Here is a 15,839-nt window from a genome sequence, read left to right as displayed (position 1 = left end):
ATTTTAAGTTTGGGAGTTATTTGAAAGTTTGGTAACCATCAATTTTCAAAAACTTGGATTAAGCTAAAAAAAAAAAAATGTTTCTTGAATTTTATTTATTTGATATGAGCTTTTGATGAAACTTAGAGGGTTGTGGTAGTGTTGGACTGATGATGTGGTTATCCATATGAGTAAAATGACTCTTAGTAAGGATTAAAATCTTACCACATTAGTAAGACAAGTGTTTTGCTATTTCATTTGAAAATAACGGTGTTTGGATTTGTATTTAATTAATAAAGTGTACAAGGATTGTAAAAACAATTAAGATGGAGGGACTGATGAAAAAAATTCTAAGCTATCCTCCTAATAAAATATATTACTAGAATTAATTATGATCCTTAATTGTCGATTGGTTTCAATCTTACTAAAATGGATGTTGTTTGCAATTACAAAAAGTGATTGGTGTGGGTGCACATTATGTGGTGGTACCTGGAAACTTCCCAATTGGATGTATGCCCATTTATCTAACCGCGTTTAAAACCAACGATTCGAGTGCCTACAATAACGAGTTCAAGTGCCTCAATAGCTTAAATAGCTTTGCGAGGTATCACAACCACCAAGTACAGAAAATCCTGGATGAGTTGAGACAAGAACACTCTGAAGTTGTTATACTATATGCTGACTATTATAGCACCTTCATGTCCCTTCTTTGCTCTGCCACCACCCTTGGTAAATTTCCATAACTTTAATTAATGTAATTACAAAGTAGTTATAGACACATATTTTAGAGGATAAAAAAAAGGAGAATTACCAATTAATGACGCTCTTATATATTTTTGATGTAGGATTTGAAGAGGAATCAGTGTTGAAAGCGTGTTGTGGAAGTGGAGGTGATTACAACTTCGTCGCATTCAAGATGTGCGGAAGCAATGGGGTTTTAGCTTGCCCAGATCCGGAACATTGTATTAGTTGGGATGGTGTCCATTTGACTTAGAAGGCTTATGAGTACATGTCAATATGGCTCATCGGCATGCTTCATCCTAGTTTCTTATGCGTATAGTTGGCGAATTTGAAGCAGTTTTACATGGTTATTTAAGTTAGAATATCTAGTGTGTTTCTATTGATAGATGATGAACAAGTGATTTTGTCAAATATATTTCTTATGAATTAATTAGAAGACTATGCTATTTAATTTTTGGGCCAACCTCTTTTCTTGTGTGTATGAATCTAGTACTTGGCATGGACCACTTGGGACATTTTAATAGAACATGGATTTTGGCTGATCTATTTGAAGCCCTGCTTCAATGTGTGGGGGCATTTAATACTACAATTGCAATTACTAAGGCGGAGGTAACAGAGTATTCCATGACGCCCCCATCAAAATCTTCTACTAGATAAATTCTTTGGGACTTTGATTGTATGTTAATTTGGTGGTTGCCTTCATCTTCTTCTTATTTGGAAATTCAATCAATAACATGGAGTATAGCACTCTCTCTCACCCTGCTCTCCACTGGGAATTACACTTTTTAAATGGAGGTTGTTTAAGATCGTGTACAGGAAATGATGATAACTATCGAAGAATAAAACACAAAAATTTACATTATTCAGCAAGATTGCCTATGTCCACAAGCGATGATGATGTCCTTAATTTCACTATTATTGTTCTAACAGGAGTTGCAATCACTCGATCTTTCTTCCTCTAAAAGGACAGAAATTCTCTCATAAACTGTATGAAAACAAAGAGGGTCCCTAAGCAAATAGTCATGAAATTGACTAGTAAAGATGCCCCAAAATTTTGGTATGCAATCCCTTTATCCCAATGCAATACCACCAATATAAACAAGTCACAAGCACATAACAAATGTATTATGCAATTTCCAAATAAACCAACAGCTGTCGAGTACAGCATTGAAACATTGAAGGAGGAACTTATATACAAATTAAAGATAATTTCCATCTTCAAATGATCTTGCCAAGGGCTATCGCCAAGAAAGGGAAGTGCTTTGAGAACAAAATTTCTTCTTAAATTAAAAGTAACTAGAAGGTGACATGAACCCCGAGGGGGTGGCTCGATGGCAATTTCGAATCCAATAAGGGTGAGAGTCCGTAAGTTGTGTGTTCAATACCCAATATGAGCAATATTTCCTCACGTCTATCCACGAGGGTGTTCCCTCACTTACCTAGTGTGTGTGATGTGCGGGCGTTGCACGTGCTCGTGGAAGGGTCCTATATGCCCCCTAGTTGGACGTAAATCCGGACACCCCTGTTATAGATAAAAAAAAACTAGAAGGTGGCATGTGCAAACATACTTATTTCAAAACGGTTTATTTGAAATTTAAAATATTGATTAAAAGGTTTTTTAGGTTAGATAATAAAAACAAGGATATTTATGTAATTTTGAAAACTAAGCACTGTGATTATGGGATGGTAGGTTACGGATTTCTGAGTTTTTGACTATAATGACCTTGATTATACTAAATACAAATATAAAAGTGGGGGCATTTATGACCGCTCAAATTTTGGTGTCAAACCACTTCAACTCTGCCTTCTCACTATAGTAGTAAAGATTTTGAACTAATAAATTAATGTATCTAACGCCACCCCCACAAAACCATGAATTAACATCAAATAAGCCTAAGGAACAAACAATTATAAATCCAATTTCCAAAGGTAATTAGCATTAAAAACCATGAACCAGAGACAATGAAAAACCTAGTTGACAATAAAGTTGGTCCATTACATAAATCGATGAACTCAAGAAATTCATAGAGAAGGTCCAACTACTATACGAATTTACAGATTTCTTCAGGATATATACATGTGCTTTGCTAATATGAGATAAAAAAGAAGAGGTTGACACTACAAGAAGTACTTAACCTTTTAACGATTGAAGATGTCAGACCTGCATGTTGAGTGAATTACTTTGACAAGGAAAATAGTAACCAAGCGAACATGATATAATACAAGAAGGGCAATCGATGCTAATTGGCATCTGATCATGATAAAATATGTGACACTAAATCTTATCAACTATTGAGAAGTAAAGTGTAGCAAAACCAATTATCAACTTCTGAGGTAGTGGTTTGAGGAAATCTTATTCAATGTAGCGAGATATGAGATTGAAGTAGCAAAAACTATAAATATTTTATCCTTTAAAAACATTGAACCATGGACGAAGAAGCCATGTCTTCCATTCACTTCTCTCCTTTCTCACCACTGAACCTCAATGACAGGTTTTCGGCATCATCATCCATCTGATACTCTCCTTTCTCACCATTGAACCTTAATGACGGGTTTTCTGTGTCTCCACTTTTATAGTAATTTAAAGGAGGGATTTATCTACATCTGTGAATCATTAAGGATTAGTAATCCTTTTTAAAAATCGAATGGGTTTGGTCTTATATATACGCGAAGAAGGTAATCAAAAAAGAAAGAAGATGAGTTATTCTTTTATCACTTGGGAGCCGTGCAGGATGAAAATCTCATGCACGGTTTTGAATGAGAGAAAGAAGTGAGGAATCCTCTTTTTGACTCTGATTCTCTCACTCCAGTCGTTGCTTTTCTTTCTGTTACTTCGAAAGTAGCTGCTTCAGCTTCAGCCACTCGAATTTTCGATATTCCTTTTTATTTCTCATCAAACGAATGGCATCTTCTTCTGGAAATCCTAGCTATTCTTAGCATGATATTGGGGAATCTCATTGCTATTACTCAAACAAGCATGAAACGTATGCTTGCATATTCGTCCATAGGTCAAATCGGATATGTAATTATTGGAATAATTGTTGGAGACTCAAATGATGGATATGCAAGCATGATAACTTATATGCTGTTCTATATCTCCATGAATCTAGGAACTTTTGCTTGCATTGTATCATTTGGTCTACGTACCGGAACTGATAACATTCGAGATTATGCGATACTTTTGGTTGCCTCCAATACCTCAAATCAATAATGATATATTCTGATGTCGGTTTTAAATTAAAAAACAAGAAAATACAAAAAATATTTATTGCTTCTTTAATATTATTTTAAATATAATCGGGCTTTGACACAGTATACAACAGTAGAGTTTTAGCTTCTTCTTAAAAAACGAAGAGTGTCAGAACCTATTGAACCATAAAACTTACCATGCGTACTACTACTAAATTAAGCAAGATCACACGGTAAAGAAGGTTATTGAAATTATGTTCTTGATTGCTTCCATGAATACTTGAAGAACTTATTAGACAAGGAGAGGGTATCTGTAGCTCTTGTTCTACAGTCCATAATACATAAGATTTAAAATAACAACATAGTCCTCTTCTACTCATGGTTTGGATCGGAATTGACAAAAAAAACTTGTTTTTTTTTTTTTCCGCTTAAATAAAGTGTTTGTAAATGGGTGATCAATGAATTCCTAAATTTAAACGGTTTGATGTAACCGTGACGTGGCACACTCTGAGGATTTGCTCCCGAGACACATGATTCACTGGTTGGTTGGTTTGTGTGAGTGATAATCCCACATTGCTTAAGTATCATAACGTTGGCTTATATATAAATCTAGGGCAATCCTCACCTTATAAGTCGGTTTTGTGAGGGTGAATTAAGCCCATGGGCTTTTACATGGTATCAGAGCGGGTAGCCACAGGGATGTAAGGAGACAAGTTACATGTGAGGGGGCTCATGTGAGCGATAGCCCCACATCACCAGGGTGTTTTGTGAGGATGAGTTAGGCCCATGGGCTTCTACAATTTGTTTTTTTTTATGGGACCACAACACTGTTTGATTATACTTTTCTTCTTGTCATGAGTTATCATAGATCCGGATACTGTCTTAGGTGGCCCACCCACCATCTCATACAGCTTCATTAAAAGATACAGAGTCTGCATAGCCTTACTAAGTAGGGATTTCACCCTCCCCAAGGGTACTAGGGCTCAGGTTGAGGCATCCAAAAACACGATGCTTCAAGGTTATAGAGGACAAAATTCTATGAACTTTGAGAAAAAGATTCTAAGAAAAATTAATTTTCACCTCTGAATTTCAATTTTAAGTTTGGGAGTAATGTGGAAGTTCAGTAGCTTAGATCAAGTTCGAAAGAATTTTTTTTTTTCTTTCTTTTTCTTAGATGTGAGTTTTTCAAATAAACTTAAGAGGGCTGTGGTGTTGGATTGATGATGTGGTAATCATTGGTAAGGCTGAAAATCTAAGGAAAAAGGATTCTCTTTTATAAAAAAAAATGGGTGATTTAGACAAGCCATCCACCTATTTGGTGAGTATTAGAGACCCCGTTGTATTTTGAAACTAATGACATGCCTCCCACTTTAGGCTTCTTAATAAACTAACGGAAAAAGATCAAAATTTCTTCGACTTCAATCTTTTAGTCAAAAACCCATTGCTTTCTCTTCTCAAAACCAGTCATCTTCAACCCCTTTGGATAAAAAATTTAACCATCATATTCAACCTTTAGATTTTATCTACTTCAACTTTCAAACCTCAAGGAAAGGATTTCTGTTGAAGTGCAAAATAATGGATTTTGGGTAGAAAAAAATTGGATTTTCTACAAATGGGTTAAGGTGAGGTTGAAAACCATGGATTGGAGACAAGGTTGAATAGATTAAAATTACAAGAAGCTTGAAGATGGGGAAGAAGAAAATAATGGGTTTTTTTTTATAAAAAAACTCTAAAATTTTCTAAAAAGGGTTCAATGCTTGGATGAAAATGATGAATTGAAGAGAAGATTGAGAAGATTACAAATTAAGGAAAGGACGCTATTGAACACTAGTTAGGATTCTCCACTATGCATTTTAAGAAAAAATACCCACTTAAAGTCAGAGCATGAGATACTAGTCCTCGAGCAAGCAAGGATTACCGGAAAGCAAAGTGACCCAAATGAGAGGAAGCTGGAAAGTATGCTCATCTCATTATACATTGTAAGTAAGGCATGCCCTAAGCGATAATAATCAAGCTCCTATACAAAGCAATTGATGTCTCTCTGAAATCTTGAGAACTATTATTGGCATCCCAACATTTAGTTATTGCACCCCAATTAAATATAAACAAAATAAGTGAATGGATGAGAATAAGTAAAAGTTGGGGTGCATGTTGAGAATAAGTAAAAAATCAGCAAATTTTAAAACTTCTAACCCATATAGGACAAAACACGTTGACCAATATATATGGGTCTCATTAGGCAGCCAACACCTTTGTTGTATATGGGTTAGAATTTTCAAAATTAGTTGATTTTTATGAGGATGATCTTAGGAATCCAATCTAAAACTTCTAACTCTATCAAAAGTGGTTTAGCATTGTGGACCTTCCACCATGTGAAAACTGGAAAATTTGACTAAAAATTTGATGGGCCAAGGCCCACGAATTTTAGAAATTGAAATTTGACGGTCTAGGACCGTCGAAATTCTTGATGTTCCTAGATTTAACGACTTAGAACTGTCGAATTTCTCTCATCCTTCATTAATTTAACAATTTCTGCTCGTCGAAAAAAAATTGACAATGAAAAATTCAACACCAATTTAACCTCTTGGTCCGTCAAATTTTATGAAATTTGACAGTCCAAGGTCGTTAAATTTGGGCCTTTTTTTACATTGTGTTCTATTTATTATTATTAATTTATAAATCACTTTTGATGGGGTTAGAAATTTCAGATTGGGTTGATTTTTGTGATGGTGATCTCCTCATCAGGGGTGGAGCCAAGATTTTGCTCATGTGAGGGCAATCAAGAGTAGAAAAATTTTTGTTGGGACTAATAAGAGTGAAAAAAATAATTGTGGGAGAAATTAAGAGTGAAATTTTTTTAAAATAATTTTTAGAGATAATTGTAAACAAGAACTATTTGGACAAGTGTTGTAATATCTTTGTAATGTTGAGATTATAATTTGAGCCAAACCTTTTTTTTTATTTTTTATGTTTGAATACTGTGCATTTTTTTATTGGGGTGTGATAAATAATAATTTAACAAATTGAGGCATAACAAATAAAAATTGCGGTGCCAATAGCAGCTGTCGGGAAAATTCTTAAACGTTAGATAAAAAAGAATATTAAATAAGTTGTGCGGGCCCTATTAAACCATCTGGCAATATTAAACAAATACATCGAGCTGCGCATGAACTGCAATTCATAGTCCAATTCGGACTAGGAGTAGTACAATTTCGAATCTCTACTTCAAATGTGATTCCATCCATCTCTTATTATAAATAGAGACTCATACCTTCACTTTAGTTTAGAGTAACCATCACCACAATATCTATTTTCCTCTCTTCTCTTCTCTTCTCTTCTCTTTAACGATTAACGATTAACGAGATGTCTACTTTTAGAGTTCCTGTGATTCTCTCCTTCTTCCTCCTAATATTCATCATCTCATCTCATTTGCTATTTGTTTCTGAAGCTACTTTTATTATTCCTCAAATATTCAAGAAATGCTCCTACGATGCTATTTACCAATTCGGAGACTCCATATCCGATGTGGGAAATCTCATACGACAAGGAGGGAGTGCTGCTGGTGTTGGTGCCTTTGCTCCCATTTCTCACCTTCCATATGGTGAGACCTTCTTCAATAAGCCCACTGGTCGATGCTCCAATGGCCTCCTTATGATCGATTTCTTGGGTATTTTTAATTATTCTTTCATATCTTTTATTTATTTTTTATTAATTATTTTCTCTTACATTACATGTTGTTTGTTAATTATATGTATATTTGATTTGACAGCTACTAGTATTGGTCTCCCACTCCTCAACCCTTACTTGGATAAAGGTGCTTCATTCAAAAATGGAGTAAACTTTGCAGTAGCTGGAGCCACTGCTCTTGATTATTCCTTTTTCCACAACAATGGTATCCAATTGCCAGTCACCAATACTTCTCTATCTGTCCAACTCGATTGGTTCAAGACTCACCTCAATTCACTGTGCTCCACTCAAACAGGTCTCTCCCTCGATCTATGTATTTGTGAGAAATCAATAAATTAAGCTTGTTTGATTAACAATAACAATTAATTGTTGCAGAGTGCGCAAAGAAACTTGAGAAGTCTCTATTCATGGTAGGGGAAGTTGGAGGCAATGATTATAATTATGCCTTCTTCCAAGGCAAAACCATCGATGAGGTTAAGACTTTCGTCCCACATGTTGTCAACTCTATCAAGGATGCTGTTAAGGTAATTATTATTTGTTTTCTTATAATAAAATATATATTACTAGAATTAATTATGATCCTTAAGTTTGTAATTGGTTTGAATTTTACTAAAAAAGATATTTAATTGTGATTACAGAAAGTGATCGGTGTGGGTGCACGTTATGTGGTGGTACCCGGAAACTTCCCAATCGGATGTATGCCCATTTATCTAACTGCGTTTAAAACCAACGATTCGAGTGCCTACGATAACGACTTCAAGTGCCTCAATAGCTTAAATAGCTTTGCGAGGTATCACAACCACCAAGTGCAGAAAGTCCTAGATGAGTTGAGACAAGAACAACCTGAAGCTGTTATACTCTATGCTGACTATTATAGCACCTTCATGTCCCTTCTTCGCTCTGCCTCCACCCTTGGTAAATTTCTATAACTCTAATTAATGTAATTACAAAGTAGTTATAGACACATATTTTAGAGCATAAAAAAAAGGAGAATTACCAATTAATGGCGCTCTTATATATTTTTGATGTAGGATTTGAAGAGGAATCGGTGTTGAAAGCATGTTGTGGAAGTGGAGGTGATTACAACTTCGATGCGTTCAAGATGTGTGGAAGCAATGGGGTTTCAGCTTGCCCAGATCCAGAACAACGTATTAGTTGGGATGGTGTCCATTTGACTCAGAAGGCTTATGAGTACATGTCAATATGGCTCATCGGAATGCTTCGTCCTAGTTTCTTATGCGTATAGTTAGCCAATTTGAAGCAGTTCTTTATTTCTTGGTTTTTTTTTTATTTTTTATTACATGGTTATTTTAGTTAGAATATATAGTCTGTTTCTTATGAATATATTTTGTCAAATATATTTCTTATGAATTAATTAGAAGACTATTTAATTTTTGGGCCAACTTGTTTTCTTGTGTGAATGAATCGAGTTCTTGGCATGGACCACTTGGGACATGTTAATAGGCCATGGATTTTTGGATATTTGAAGCCCAGTTTGAATTTGTGGTGACATTTAATACTAAAATTGCAATTAATAGGAGAGAGGTAACAGACTATTCCATGACCCCATCAAAATCTTCGATTAGATTCATTCTTTGGGACTTCGATTGTATGAACATTTGGCCTACCATTCAGTGAACCAACACACCAAAATCAGTTCTATTTTTTTTTAATTATTCAATTTAACATTTTTTTTCCTCCCCAATGATAACCGGTCAGTGGCATCAGGAGTGGGGCACCTGTATTTTACACTTAATATAAGTAATTTTGAAAGGTTAGCTGAAATTGAATGTAGATGGATCTTCTAATGGCAATCTAGGTCCCAATGGAAGTGGAGGAATTATTGTTGTTTCATATGGTAATTTGGTGGCTTCTTATTTGGAAATTCAACGAGAAAGAGTGTACGACTTTCTCCCTCTTAAAAAACAAGCCTCTCCAATGGGAATTACTTTTTAAACGGAAGTTGTTTAAGGTTGTGTGCAAGAAACTATGAATAGTAATGTATTTAACCCAATGCAACCCCACAAAAGCATGAATTAACATCAAATAAGCCTAACAAACAAACAATATAGCATTAAAAACCAGAACCAAAGACAATAAAAGGCCCAGTTGGCCATTAAGCTGGACCATCACATAAATAGATAAATTCAAGAAATTCATAGAGAAAGCCATACCACGAATACCAATTCACAGATTTCTTTAGGATCCACTTACATGAGAATACTTAGGAACATTCAGCCATTTCAACTGTACATTTGATGTGTTATGCGAGCATGAAATAAAAAAGAAGAGGTATACACTAATAAAAGTACTAAACCTTTTAACGATGGAAGATGTCTGAACCGTACGTCGAGCGAATTACTTCTACGAAGAGGGGGAATTGGAACCAAGCAAACAAGGTCACAGGGACACAAGCAAGTAAAGCTATAAGAAGGGCAATTGATGCTAATTGGTGTCCGAGCATGATAAAATATGTCGCACTAAATGTTATCATCATGGCCGCTATGGAGAAGAAAAGTGTAGTAAGACCAATTATCAACTTTTGAGGTAGTGACTTGAGGAAATCTTCTTCAGCGCAGCGAGATGTGAGGATGGATAAGAATATTAACACTGAAGTCAATGAAGAAAAGAGTGCCACTGCATTTGAAATAGCAAAAATCTTAAACGGTCTATCATTTAGAAAAATGGGGGTGCCTTTGACACTGTTGTTGCCACCTGGAACTGTAAAGGCCGCTGCAAATACTACTGTAGCAATAAGGGTGGCTACAACCATAGATGATGATGCCATATCTTTCATCCATTTCTCTCCTTTCTCAATCAAGTCCTTGTGTTCCTTTACAAACAAAAGTCTGGGTTTTTCTCCTAATAGATTTTCTAATTCTTTAGTTGTAGGTTGTACAAACTTCTCAACCTCCTACACAACGAAGTACAACGCCAAAGTCAATAAGAAATATAACTATATGAGATGATGATGATGATGACATATATCCCATTTCGTTATTTTTTGTGAAAAATCTCACCAAGTACCATTGGAGTTCTCTTTGCATTTGTAGTGCCGCGCCAGAGACTACATTGAGTTTAGAGGGTGGTCCTAGCATTGCTGCATGATGCAAGACACTGTTTCTGTCAATGTCATCCTGATTGGCCATAAGGATAAGTGCACCTTTCTCTTTTATGAAGTTGAAAATCTTTTCTTGACGATATTTGACGGCAATGTGAGGAATGGGTTGACCAGTGTCATGAGTCTGGATCAAAAATCCGGATGGATTAGTCTCAATGCACGTCTTTATAACTTCGACATTTCCATACTCCGCAGCTAGCAAAATAGGTATAAGTAATAACTTATCCATTTCCAACTGAGTATCCAAAAGTGATACTTGAGCACAAATGTGTTCGACAAGTTTCAAGGCTTGGGTATGCATCACTTTGGTGTCATGAACTTGCTTGATGCCCAACACTGCAGTCAACAAAGATGAAATTGTTCATGCAAATGGGGCAAAAGAAGAAAGATTCAAGCTTAAGTGGAGGTGGTGTTGCATACCTAATTGTTTTGAAACATTCCAAAATAGCATATTCAACCTTCGTAGCACTACCAAACACAAACCAAGCTTGCTTAATATTAGTCAGCAATTAGAAAGGGCATACTTTGAGAAAACATTATTTAAGATTAATGTTCATTTTATGTGTGATTTGAATTTTGTTGTATCTCATGCATATCTATTCAATACACCTCTATGATGATTTAATACCCTCTCTCAAATTCTCGGGGATAAAGCATTTCTCCAAAAAGGGAGAGATCTTGAGTTCAAACCCTCTTGTTGGTCACCCTCAAGGATTTATCCCTGCTTATCTAGTATGTGTGGTTTGTGGGGTATTGCATGTTCCTGAGGGATTTATGTAAGATATCATGCACTAAGAGGCCAGTTGCCTTGCCCTTGCTAGTTGGGCCTACGGGTCCAAATCTCCCATCATAAAAAATAAAAAAACCCTTAAGGTTGAAAAAATTGAAGCCTCAAATGCTCTATTAATGCTTATATCTTGTAAGTCCAGTTGACATTTAAAAACATGCTTTTCGATGAAGACAATTTTTGTGTGTTGTTGATGAGATGAATAGTTGTATTATGTTTGTCTGTTAGAGAGAGATGATCAATTATCGATGATGTACCCACACACATCTAACAAAGAAGATATGTGTAACATGCTCAACTTAGAAGGTCCACGACTTGGCCATGATTGATTTAGGCTAGTTCAAAGCTTATCGGATTCTAAATAAAGAAATTATATGTGCTCTCCTACAAGCTTGTTAATGGGTAAGAATTTTGTCGATATATGTTGTCACAACGAATAAAAGGATCCAATAGTGCAATTGTAATGCAATAAATAAGAGAACCCAATTAAAAATCCAATATGATTGAGTTATAACTGTACATCAACTACTTCTATTATTGAAACCAAGAAGCACAACATACCTTGAGATATTTGGGTCAAATATGTGCAGTCTCTGGAGCTCAATGGGGGAGTCTCTACGTCTCCATCTCTACGATGGTTTGCAGTGGAAGCTTGTTCAACATGAATGCCTTTTAAGACAACATAAATTAAATGAAATGACCAAAAAAATAGTTAAATTTTTTATAATCTATAGTCTTGCGTGGGAATTGATTTTTTCATGCATGTCTAGTTCTTTTAGAACTCCAAGTGAATTGTTGTCACTCATTTCCAATTGATTGGATGAAGTAAATAACTACTCTTGATGTATTCCAATGGTGGGGGAAAAAATATCTACACAAGGCAAAAATTATGCAATTAGTCATGTCCAGTGCTCTATCATCTCGAGATTCATATTGAATGGGTAGGTGCAGATCCCATGTTGTGGTTTGTGGAGCCTAATAGTACTGATCAATAAGGAGGTACTATTAATTAAGCCACATGTTCTCGCAAGTTGAGCTTAACACTAAGCTCATTTGGGGGTCCTAGTGGGGGATAACCCACGAAAGAAATTGTATCTAAGGGTATATATATATTATGCATAATCGTAGTTAGGTTTCCTAGGGTATGTATATTTCATGTGGGGTCAAAGGGTGTAATCTGTAACTATGAGTTTTCTCTTCATAGTGGAATCGGTGTAATCTGTGGACATACCTCAATCTTGAGGGAACCACGTAAAATTCTATATTTCTCTGTGTGATTTGTGTTTCATTTTTATTCGTTTCTTAGTTCTATTGTCCTTGTTTTCTTAACATCCCATGCATGCCTTAAGGAAATATTGTAGTATAAGGGAACATGATATCTCACGATGAAATATGACTCCATGCAGGATGTATCTTGACCTGATTAGATGATTCATCTTTAGGATGACCTATCTTCTTAGACGAGATAATGGTCTAGAAGTGTAACTAATGGCATAATTAATAGTAGAATTGGATAATCATGGATCCCTTAGAAAGTGGGAAAAAGGTAATGGAAGAAACAACATAATGAGAATTCAAGGTAAAGAATCCAATCTATAAGAATACGACATAAGAGGTAAAAGTGACTTTTTGAAAATTTTTGAAACCAAAGTTTAATACTAGCTCAAACATATCGAAGACTCTTTGGCAAATACCACTTCAGTGCCTGCCTGACAACAACGAAGGCAATACCATCACTAAGGTTGGGCAATAAATATTGGTGATCTCAAGGTGTTCGTGATTAGCAAAAAATTACTCCACATTTCTTATGTATGTCTGACTTCTTTTTTCCATTAAAAATAATAATAAGTTTCCCAAACAAAATAGGTAATTAAAAGATGTAGAAATGAAATTTCAAGATATGGTTGGAGAGACTAACATGAATAGACAAAACGTTGCCAAAAACTAAGTTGACTTCCACTCTTGAAAGCTGAGGACCTTTTGGCCAACACAAGGAGTGCTGATTCGTTTAAATTATCAATAGTTGTAGCTAGTTCTGGGTAACTCTGGACTAGTTGTAGTGCCACATCTACGTAAACAAGGAGAAAATAGAACGTTAGTTTTAGTTGAAAATTCAAGATTCCAATGTCTTCAAAGACTATGCAAACCAACGGCTGAGATGTACGTAAGAAATCTCGTTGACCAACGTCCATGGAAGATGACCCCCGTTGACGAAAGTCTCACCTTTATTCACTATGGAGATGATCAAAGTAACCAAATTTTTTGTTATTGGTAAAATTTTCTAAATTGCTCTACTGTAGAAATAACAAAAAAAATAATAATAACAAAAAAAATAAAATCCAAATATTTTTACAATTCCTAAAATACCCCTCATCGTCCTTCGATTCTCAATGGGGTTGGATAGAGGTGGGCTGGGCTTGGACATATAGATTCTTGAGAAAATTGCAAAAAATGTACTCAACTTTTGACGAAATTCCCATTCGGTTCACTATTCATTTTAATTCCCAAAACATGAATTGCTCTAAAATCCCTGCGATCTCACTGATAAAATATAGCAAGATTGCTAATTTTTATTTGAAAAGTGACGATGAATCTCGCTAAAAGTTTTGAGATAGCTGCTATTTATTCTGATAGGGACAATCTCATTGACTTGTAAAAGTGACAATGTTGCTACCTACTATCAACAACATCGTTATTTCAAAATCTTTGTGATCTTGTAGTTCAAGTTTTGAGAATTTAAATGAACAATGAGCTGGAATGGGAATTTCATCATATTCGATGCACGAAATGGTAATTATAGGTCAGTCCAATAATTAGATTGGCCCTATCAACTTCTCATTACCATCATCGACAGATGACCTTGGCCATAAAAAATATACAAGTTAGATCATAATTGACTCGTTTGAGTACTCGATAACTCAAAGGGGTATGATACTCGAGCCTAAGAAAAAAAAAAAGTAGAATCTAATAAGAGCTAGAACAATAACCCGTTTCCCCCCAATCGAAGAAGACATTAATTAATAAAAGTTGTTATACGTACCATAGAAATCAGCATCAATTACATACTTGAGAACATGAACACCATGTATACCTCTTAAAGGATGTATACCTCTAAAAGGAGAAATATCAATATGATCATTATCTCTTGCAACGGAGCAAAGATATTGTACCATGTCTTTATGACCAAGATTGGCCGCTATAAGAATTGGTGCGTATCCCTTATCATCACAAATTAGTGGCAAGTCGGGGTTCTTTTCTACTAGGATTTCAGCTATCTTGGTTTTTCCAGACATAGCTGCATAATGAAGAGCAGTCCCGCCCGATTTATTTTGGAGTGCTAAAGCATCTATAGGCATCAACTCCACCAGCTCCTCCACGAACAATACGTGTCCTGATAATGCCGCCATTTGGAGAGCTGTTTGTAAAGTAGAAGTAGAAGTAATGTATGCGACCACTGCGTCGGGATCACATATGAAGAAAGCTTTGGCTGTTTCCCAATCCCCTTCGAGTGCAGCTTTGTACAAAGGAAGGTAGTACTTTGGGTCTTTGAATTCCCACTCTATCACTGTGAATAAATTAAATAACAAATATATTCAAGAAATTAAGTTACAATATGCACAAAATTATATCTATATATTATGGATTTCTATAAAGATTGTTACATTTAAAGTAATTTTTTTTCTTAAGTTTTTAAGCGAAAAGAAACGAACAACCCTCCAAAAGAGCGATATTTTTTAATTCATATCTTATCTTTAATAAATTTATGGAGAAAAAACAAGAGATTGAAGAGAAAACAATTAATATGCAAAAATAATAATAATTAAAGTAAATTTCATTACCATCGTTGGTATTAATGTTATCTTCATCAAGTTGGGAAAAAGAAGACATGTTTGCGATTGTGGTGGTGGTATTGGTATTGGTCTTGGTCTAATTATATACCCAAGATCCACTCTTGGGTATTTCTTGTATCTTTCCTCTTGATCATCATGAGATGTCACGATGGCCCACCATCTCATAAATGTTCCATAAAAAATTACCTCTCATTGACTTTCTAATGTATAGCTTAACAGCTTAAACCTCCTTCAAAGATACAAACCCCTCTTGTTAAGGGTTCAACTTGGTCCGGTTCAAACAGAGAATCAAATGAAATCGATAGTTTTAGACTGATTTGGTTCGATTTGGAATAAGTTACGATTCGGTTTTGAATTTGGAAAATGGAGAACTGATCAATTTGGTTCAATTCTCGATTGAAGACTTTTATAAAACCAAACCTTATATAATAAATATATTCATTTATTAAGAATTATTTTAAGAGTTAAAACATAGATTAACGAC

At 35.2% G+C, this 15,839-nt stretch overlaps 2 protein-coding genes across 2 annotated transcripts; one reads left to right on the top strand and one right to left on the bottom strand.

Moving 5' to 3' along the window:
• Positions 1 to 7,272: 7,272 nt before the first annotated feature.
• LOC147405447 (acetylajmalan esterase 2-like) lies at positions 7,273 to 8,858 on the top strand. The gene is made up of 5 exons (XM_086432929.1): positions 7,273 to 7,576; positions 7,679 to 7,891; positions 7,972 to 8,120; positions 8,235 to 8,511; positions 8,628 to 8,858. Exons 1-5 carry the CDS (start codon positions 7,273 to 7,275, stop codon positions 8,840 to 8,842), a joined length of 1,158 nt encoding a protein of 385 aa, XP_086289055.1. The 3' UTR covers positions 8,843 to 8,858.
• Positions 8,859 to 9,916: 1,058 nt separating this feature from the next.
• LOC147405446 (uncharacterized) lies at positions 9,917 to 15,392 on the bottom strand. Its single transcript, XM_086432928.1, has 5 exons — positions 15,344 to 15,392; positions 14,545 to 15,069; positions 12,066 to 12,173; positions 10,617 to 11,053; positions 9,917 to 10,510 (listed from the first exon to the last, which is right to left on the bottom strand). The coding sequence occupies exons 1-5, from the start codon at positions 15,390 to 15,392 to the stop codon at positions 9,917 to 9,919; spliced, it is 1,713 nt and encodes a 570-aa protein (XP_086289054.1).
• Between the last annotated feature and the right edge of the window lie 447 nt (positions 15,393 to 15,839).

Source organism: Akebia trifoliata, chromosome 3 (assembly GCF_017979445.1).
Source record: "Akebia trifoliata isolate Shusen 1 chromosome 3, ASM1797944v1, whole genome shotgun sequence".
Taxonomy (NCBI): domain Eukaryota; kingdom Viridiplantae; phylum Streptophyta; class Magnoliopsida; order Ranunculales; family Lardizabalaceae; genus Akebia; species Akebia trifoliata.
The sequence above is the reverse complement of the archived record's forward strand: the minus strand, read 5'-3'. Positions and strand labels throughout refer to the sequence as shown.